Source organism: Limulus polyphemus, unplaced genomic scaffold (genome assembly GCF_000517525.1).
Source record: "Limulus polyphemus unplaced genomic scaffold, Limulus_polyphemus-2.1.2 Scaffold464, whole genome shotgun sequence".
Classification (NCBI taxonomy): Eukaryota; Metazoa; Arthropoda; class Merostomata; order Xiphosura; family Limulidae; genus Limulus; species Limulus polyphemus.
The window spans coordinates 560651-569559 of record NW_013666074.1 but is presented as its reverse complement, the minus strand read 5'-3'; the positions used below and the strand labels follow the sequence as shown (position 1 = coordinate 569559).

Genomic DNA, 8909 nt, shown 5'->3' with positions numbered 1-8909 from the left:
ACAAAGGTTTCTTTCCACATGTCCCATCTCACTCAATAATAACTAAAATAAAAACTAATTATTTCTCACATCCACATGTAGCCGATTTTACATTTTTACTCAAAATGTTGAAAGTATGTTAAGTGTAATTATATTCTAAAAACACGTTTATTTTTACCTATGTAATAAACTGTGTTATTCTAACTGAATATGTTAGATTCTATCATCTCGCTGTTTCTTGTCAGCAGAGCTGGTCAATTCATTTTCACCATAGCAGCCCACACGTTTTTTCAAATACTTAACCAACGTTAAATCAAAACAAGGCATTGTGTAATCACACTTTAACAGGCAAAGCAAATTACACTATATATTACTGAAATGTGATCTGAGAAGGAAGAAAAGCAGAGTATGTAACAGTAAATGCTGTCAAAATGTTGGATGTTTCAAACATACGTAGTATCTAATCTATAATATTCTACAGTTCTGACAGGTAGAAAAGCCGGTAGTCATTTAGAGGTAGATACTTTCTGTCATCTTCCAAGTGACTCGGGCCCATGTAGAGCTGCTATCAGAAACTATTACTACAACTCGGCAAATAAGCGATGTGAAGAATTTATCTACGGAGGCTGTGAAGGGAACAAAAACAATTTCAAAACCAAAGAAGAATGTGAAGAAACATGTGGAAGTGAAACTCATACTTCGAATCACAATGGTAACTTGTCTTTGAGTTATATATATAGTTTTCATATATTCAGTTATCATAAAGCCCAATTAAATGCTGGTATTTAAACATATCGTCTAATTAACCTGTAACAAGGAAGAACAGAATAGATTAAAAACCTTATAACTTCGTTTTAACATGCAAATCAAAAGACAATCGATATCGTTCTAAACATTTTATAACGAGCATTTTATTACTGGGTAACAGTAAGTGTCATCCACTTTTTGGATGTTTAAAACATGTGCTAGTAACTAATCGATAATATTCTACAGTTCTGACAGGTAGAAAAGCCGGTAGGCATTTAGAGCCAGATAATTTCTGTCATCTTCCAAGTGACTCGGGCCCATGTAGAGCCGCTTTCAGAAAGTATTACTACAATTCGGAAGACAAGCGATGTGAAGAATTTATCTACGGAGGCTGTGAAGGGAACGAAAACAACTTCAAAACCAAAGAAGAATGTGAAGAAACATGTGGAAGTGAAACTCATACTTCGAACCACAATGGTAACTTTTTTTCTATTATTTATGTTAAGAGGTAATACAGGCTAAATTTGGGAGAGGTTACCGCTTGTGGGCACAAATTTTCGGTGCCCAAATTCGAAAAATCAAGTTATAAAAAACGTAGACCAAAAATGAAAATAAGATAAACAAAACATAGTATTAAAAACAAAAACGAAAATTTTGGTATTTTGTCTAACTCTGAAATCCATCCGAGTAGATGCACATAAATATAACACAATATTTAAAAGCATCTATTAGTTATTTTTTCCCTTTGAGCACCCTCTACAACCTTCATTACAAATTCTTGACAAGTTTCTGTTACGCGGAAAGCTGACACCATTTTATGCTATTAGTTTATCTGGGCTTCTTTTCACATATTTGTCACACACATTAGTATTTTTTGTTTGCTGTATTTCGCGCAAAGCTTCTCGAGGACTGTCTACGTCACTCAGTGATAACTCTAAAATAAGGATCAGTTATATTTCATATCTATATGTAGCCGATTTCAAATTTTTACTCAAAATGCGTAAAGTAACTAACTAACTTGAATCTTAACACATCTCTTTCCATCATTATGGTCATTGCAACTCTGTCATTCTCGCTAATGTTGTGCATGATAATCCACACGTATTTCCCTATATTAGACAAAACACATACTTTAAGAAACAAAGTAAAAGACATAGTATATCGTCTAGTCATATATAAATAAGGAGAGAAAAATAGGCCAGATAACAGTATTTTATATCAAAATTAGTGATGCTTAAAACATTTTGTTACACTTTGATGATATATTAGTTTTGAAAAGTAGAAAAGTCGGTACTCGTTTAGCGACAAATACCATCTGCAATCCTCTGTTGTAACGTATTCTTCTATTGTTGGGCAGGTTCTTTTGGATTACTTAATACAAATAATATCAAGTCCAATCCACATAACGACAAAGAAGTAATATATTTCTTGAATAATGTTTGCTAGAAGCTATGTTCACTTGTAGGCTTAACTTCAGAAATAACGTTTCAAAAGAAACTTTGAAACTACTTTAAGCTTACAATTTCCTAACTAATCGATCGATAACTAGTACGCTAACTAACTCACTGTTTAGTTCACTGATTGAATCACAGAAGTGAACAACTCACTGACTGATATTAAATTGATCCACTGAATAACTCAAGTCATTTTTTAATCATTACTCATTTTCTTCTTACTACACAAAACTTTTAGAGTTTCAGCTTTCATGAAATTTCTAAATGACGTCAGCGGCTGTTTGCCACAAGTGTTCACTGCACTTGAATAATTGTTTTTTAACTCCTACCTTTTACTAGAATATCTTTCAGTTGAGTGTTATACCACATTTAGTTCTTCATCATCACTTGTAGATGTTTCATCTTGTACTATTCTCTGTTATAATTTAGGTTGGTCTTCTTTACTATCCCGTGCTTCCTTCTTTTCCCAGTGTTTGCACTCTTCATTAAAATATGGTCTTTGAGGTAATGACTTAACATTTATATGATTCTATTCAGGGTGATGCCTGATGTTAACATTATACTCCTGGAACTTGTTATCATTTATTATTGGGCCCTCGGGTTTTATCAGTCACTTCAATGCTGCATGATCTGTCCAGAGAGAAAATGATGGAAATGATTTAGGGCTCGAACAACTTTTAGTAGCTATTTGCTAGTTATACAATACTTTCTTTCTGTAGCATTTATTACATTGCTATAGAAGGCAATTACATGTTCATTTCCATGTTGAACTTGTCATAACACTGCTCCCTCTGCAAAAATCACTGGCATATGTATATAAAATGATCAGTGGTTATTTCTTTCATCAGGTTCTTGAATGCTTGTTCACAGTCAGCAATTCAACAAAGCGTATTTGGTTTTTCAAGTAACTTATATAGAGGATAAGCTATGTTGGAAAGTAATTTTACAAAATAACGGTAGTTAGACCATAGTCCCAGAAATACTCTTACCTCAAACAAGTTTTCTGATTTTGGACAATTCTGAACAGATTCAATGTAGATGGGTCTGTAGACACCCTTTCTTTGATGATTATATGTCCCAGAAGCTAATCTTTTGAGGGTAAAATTCACACTTCTTGGGATTTAGCTGAAAGTTCTCTTATATCAACCAATTCAGAATTTTCCTTAGTCAGTCATATGCATTATCAAAGGTCTTCCTATATGTGATTATGCCATATAAAAAGATGAATACGACACTACTGGGTAGTTCAGAGAAAGCACACACCATTATTCATTGAAATGTAGCAGAAGCATTATTACATAATCCAAATGGTAACACAACAAATTGCCATAATCTATTTCCGCAGTAAAGGCTGTCTTCTCTCTGCTTGCTTCACTGACCTACCCTTGTTAATATCCACTCTTAAGATCCAATGCTGTAAACCATTTTTATCACAATAGAGCATAGTAAGTATAGTAAATTCTTGTCAATGGGTTGGAATCTCTCTTTGTGACTTCATTTACCTATCATTAGTCTATGAAGAACCTTATAAATCCATCCATCTTCACAAGTACAATAGGTGATGCCCAAGGATTAGTGTTCAGTTCTACTAGTCCTTGTTCTTCATGGCTTTTATTTCTTAGAAACACGCATCCTGTTTTGTAAATGGAAATCACATGGCTAACTGATGTATTGAGGCTGATTCACCAATATCAATCTTGAGATATATTATTTGTTCAGCCTAAGTCATGAGGTCCATTGGAGCAGGTATCTTAATATCCGATAGGAAAATAATGTAACCAATGGCTATGACTAGTTGTAAGCACTCAGTATTTGGTCATATAATTCTTCTAAGTGAAATGGTAAGCTATCCTTATGTGAGAATTTGAAATCAGGCTTCCCTCCGCTTACCTCAGAGGTGACTACTTCTGAGGTACTTTAATGTTTAAGTACTACCTGTACAGCTTCACATCTTGCAATGTCCCACCAAGACTTAAATGTTATGGTTTGATGTGTATAGCCCTAATAATGACAACTTTATTCTTCACACCCACGAGAGTTCTATCAATCATTAATCCCTCAGGACATACTGGAGTATTTGGTTCTGTTATGTCCCAGTCACTAGATATAAATTTATTCCTAATACTTTCTGGTACGAGTATTTCATTTCTTGGTACAATGACTACCTTCCTTGTCATTGGAATTTCAATTTCTGCTGTAGTAATTAACTTGTAGTGAGAAAAGATTTCCTGGTCATACACGTTGAAGATATTTGAAGCTAGCTTAACTTTGCATCCATGTATGTATAAATTCGGTTCCTACTATCAATTATTTCTCAATATCAGTTACTCACACATCATGCAGTAAGTATCACTTCCAACTTTTTCTAGGCAGAACTTCATGTCCACTTGCTGTTCGCGCCAATGCATCTTCTTGTTTTATCTCTAGAGACAATTTCTTACCCTTCATTACGAAACTGGATCAGCTATAGAATCAGTACCGATCAACATACTGCAAATACTTCCCAATATTAACAAACCCGTTGACTCTTGGAATAATTTCTTCAAATATTTACCTTCTTATTTCATTTGGGGTAGATGGAGTATTCTCAGCTGAGCTTTAACTCATAAGCGCAGTTAATTTCTGTTTTTCGATATCTGGTTAGCTCTTTGTTGTTTCTTTTGATACTGTTAGGTGGTAAGACTCATCTCTAGGGTATTGTCTCCTTAGTTTGTTACCAACTGTTGATTCCTCACTATCTTGGCTATAATTTGCATGTTTACTACATTTATAATAGTTCCCCTTTTCTGATATTCTCTGTGAGGGAGTTTTATTCTCTCTGGACTTTTGTGTGCAGTTCCTGGCAATATGTTTTGTCAAATTACACTTGAAACACCTATTGTATTGTGGTTTATTTCCTGTATTCTGTGTGACTAATTACCTAACTAATACATTCAGTTCTTATAGATTATTGCGAGAGGGAACTGACATTTCAATAATACTCGAGTTGAATACTAACCCCTTGACTTCTAGATTGTGCCTTTAGTTATTTATCTGCAACTTTAATCGACACAAGTTTTATCAAGAACTCAATAGCTTCCCTAAGAAAATTAAACATACCTTGGTTCAGCCTAATTCTCATATCCTTGTCTGTTATGGCGTTTATAAAATGGTCGTTTGCTAACAAGTGATCATTTCACGTGGATCATCCAGATAAGATAACTGAGCAAGGTTTTCCAAATCTTCAGTAAATCCATAAGTCATCTTCTTTCCTCCATACCCTGCTACAAAATTTTGCTTTGGATACCTCTTTCTGGTATATTACTCCAAAACTATTGGATAATGCAGTTATCAATGCTTAATAATTGTTAGGTCTCTCAGCTGGAAGGTTATTTAATGTTATCAAGGCTGCTCTTTTTATATAAGCAGCAACATGAATAGCTTATTGTTCACTATTCTACTCGTTCATGCTAGAAATTATTATGAATTAAATCTGATATGCCTCCATGGTAGCTTTCCATAATACTCCGTTGTTTGATCAATTGGTTTATATTTTTGAACTGACCAGCTATTTTCTGGTACTTGATTTGGTAGTATCATGACAATAATAGCTCAGGAAGGTCCTGCAGTCACAGATGGTACAGTAGTAGTGATAACAGATGTAGATCAAGTAGGTTCTCCTATTTCATATTTTATAGTAAATGGCATTTTAGGTAAATATTCTTGGGCATATGCAGAAAGAAGTGTAGCAGTTTTGACCTTTACATCTACCAATTCATTTTTACAATTTGTTTTGTCATTAGTGTTATTTTTTATCTCGTAGATCTAGCTGATGTGATCTCTGTACATTTTGAATTTTGTCATTACAGCCTTTCTGTACTTTAGTGATTTATTTTTGTACTTATTCAATTTTGCTGCTGTAATTCCTCTGTACATCCAATAATAGCTTCAAGGATCTTATCTGCAATCAGTCGTATTTTGTTCATAATTCGCTTTTAAATTATGTATCTGTCTTATTTCCATAGTTACATAATTTCTAGAAAATTTTCGATCTCGCCTCGGGTCCATGTTGTCGTCATCTTAAGTTTAGTGTAAGTTCTATTTTATTTTTGCCAAAATAATCCAACTTCTTACAAAAGTATTCTAACGCGTTCTATCATTAGCTGGGTTTTTTGGATTACTTGGTAAAAATACTGCCAAATCCATTCTACGTAATGATAATGAAGTAATTTATTTATTCAATAACGTTTGCTACAGACTACGTTCACAAGTAGATCAAACTTCATTAATAAAGTTTTAGTGGAAACTCAAAAAATTAACATATGCCTAACTTAACTGCACAATGTACTCACTAATCGATTGATAATAAACACTCTAACTAACTCACTGTTGAGCTCACTAACTGAATTAGAGCTCAATATTGAGTAACACAATGACCGTCATTACAATGTTTCACTTACGGAATCTCTGAATAATAAATTAACTAACAGCAAACACCTCAATTGAAAAATGAAAAATATAACTTACATCAGAAACTACTACTATAACTAAAAAAAATAATCGGTGCAAAGTATTTATCTGCTTTGACTGTGAAGAGAAAAATTTTGCTTTTGAATTTTGCGCGAAACTAAATGAAGGTTAATTGTGCTAGCTGTCCTTAATTTTGAAGTCATAAACTAGAGGGAAAGCAACTAGTCATCACCACCAACCGCCAGTTTTGGGATACTCTAGTCAGACTGAATAGTGGAAGTTGATTGTCGCTCTTATAACGCACCCACTTCCACAAAAGTGAAGAATGTAATTTATTTTGTCTGCAACGGGACGCGAGCCACGGAACCTCAGTTTTACACGATAACAACTAGGCCGCGTGCGGTCCTTAAAATGCACAAAAACAACATCAAAACCGAAACGGAGGGTGAAGAAGAGAAACTCAGGCTCGTCTAATTCCGGTCACCAGGGATGACTTTTTTTTATATTATTTATGTAAAGAAACCACAAAAACTAAAAAACAATTATTGCATTGTATACTGTCACTATAAACATCACATTAAAATAAACTATTTTAAATACTTCATTTTCAAGCAATCCAAAACAGCTTTTTTTTATAAAAATATTATGTAATAACAATTCAAATACATATTAGCTACAGGTACTGACGAAAAGAAGCTATACATGACACTATTACTCAATAAGCCAGCTAAGTTATACACTTGAAGTAGAAACGCTTAATATCAGACGCTCATGAAACAATTAGTTATGTAACACCAGATATGATTAAATGGAATTAAAAAGAAATTTTTCTCTGATTAATCACTGTCGCAATAGTGGAAGAAGGAGCTCATCTGAGAAACAACCGTTAAGAGGTCAGAATGATAAAATAATAAATTCTAACTATAAAAATCCTGCGTGAAACAAGTTTGCAATTTTCTTTTTATAAATACCTGGTTAGAAGTTGCTCGAAGACACACAAAAAGGTAAGAAATTGAAAAATACAACTAATTAGTAAACTTCTCATATTTCATATCATATACTTATCACTATATTAAATAATAAAGGATTATTATAATTGAAACGTTAGTTTATTTAAATATAAAGTATCATGTTTGTTAATTTTTTATGGAAATATTCCATATTTACATAAATCGTATAGCAATTATAAGTTCATTAGTATGTTCTACTTAATATCATTTACTTTGGTGATATTATAATTCAACTTTGAATGTTCAACTTATTATTTTATTATGCACTTAAAGAAGTTTAACAAGTTTTCTACTTTATATTTGATTATATCTATCTGAAACAGTTTCTCCCTCGAGAATCTTAATGTATACTGAAATTCTGATTTTTGACTATGAAAAAAGATTAAATTTTTAAGTTGCTTATATTCTTGTACATTATTGTTCTTAACGGTTCAATGACCAATAACGTTGCCCACAAACTTATTCTTTTAGTATTAATATGTAATTTAAGATATTTTAGTGAAATTATTTAAATTTTATATCACTATACAACCATATTTAATTTTTAGGTACACCCCTTTTCTTGACGTTACCATTAGAATTTCGAATAGTCCGAAGCCGAGTTAACTGATAATTTAAATTTCTAGTTAAATTGTACTTTGGATTTAGTATTTAAATATATGCCGATATATTAGTCAACTTACGATATTGGCCAACAAGATTGATACACACCGTTTTCGTTTTTAACACAAATACGTTTTAATATACACACAACAATACAATTCGCAATAACAGTTCATTACAAATCGTTATTACAAATAATGATTTATAAACAAAAGTTTCACAAACTTACAAACAATGTAAAGTTTTCTTTCTAGTCTGGAATTTTCTTAATATCTTATCGAGGGTTTACGATGAGCGAGTTAATTACGAGTTGACGGAGATATATTTCACTTAACGGGAAGCTAGCTAGCTTTGTCTCCCACTGATCACACGCCGATTTTTCCACTGTTGAAGTTAGGTAATGTTTTCATGAAAATCCACTGAAGTTAAATGAGTTGTAATGTTCGAATTTTGTAAATGCTCCTGGTTAAATATCTTAAGTTATAAAAATCACAGTTATAGCTTTCGAAGTTCATAGCATACTGATTATAGCGAACTACCAATAGACACTATCTTCGAAGCGTCGCGTTGGTTATATTTATAGTCGCGGAAAGGTTTTCTAGAAAATTCAGTCTTACGTAACAGAGTGTTTACGTACACACACATACTTTTGATTCTTACTCTCGAG

General features: G+C 32.8%; 1 protein-coding gene across 1 annotated transcript in view; it reads left to right on the top strand.

Moving 5' to 3' along the window:
* Positions 1-460: 460 nt before the first annotated feature.
* Positions 461-8909, top strand: part of LOC106458444 (tissue factor pathway inhibitor-like) — a gene marked incomplete at its 5' end in the record, with an annotated part of 30181 nt that continues 21732 nt past the window's right edge. The window contains 2 exons of the mRNA XM_013917956.2: positions 461-691; positions 973-1203. Of these exons, the coding sequence (XP_013773410.2) occupies positions 461-691; positions 973-1203 (462 nt within the window). The remainder of the gene's footprint in view (positions 692-972; positions 1204-8909) is intronic.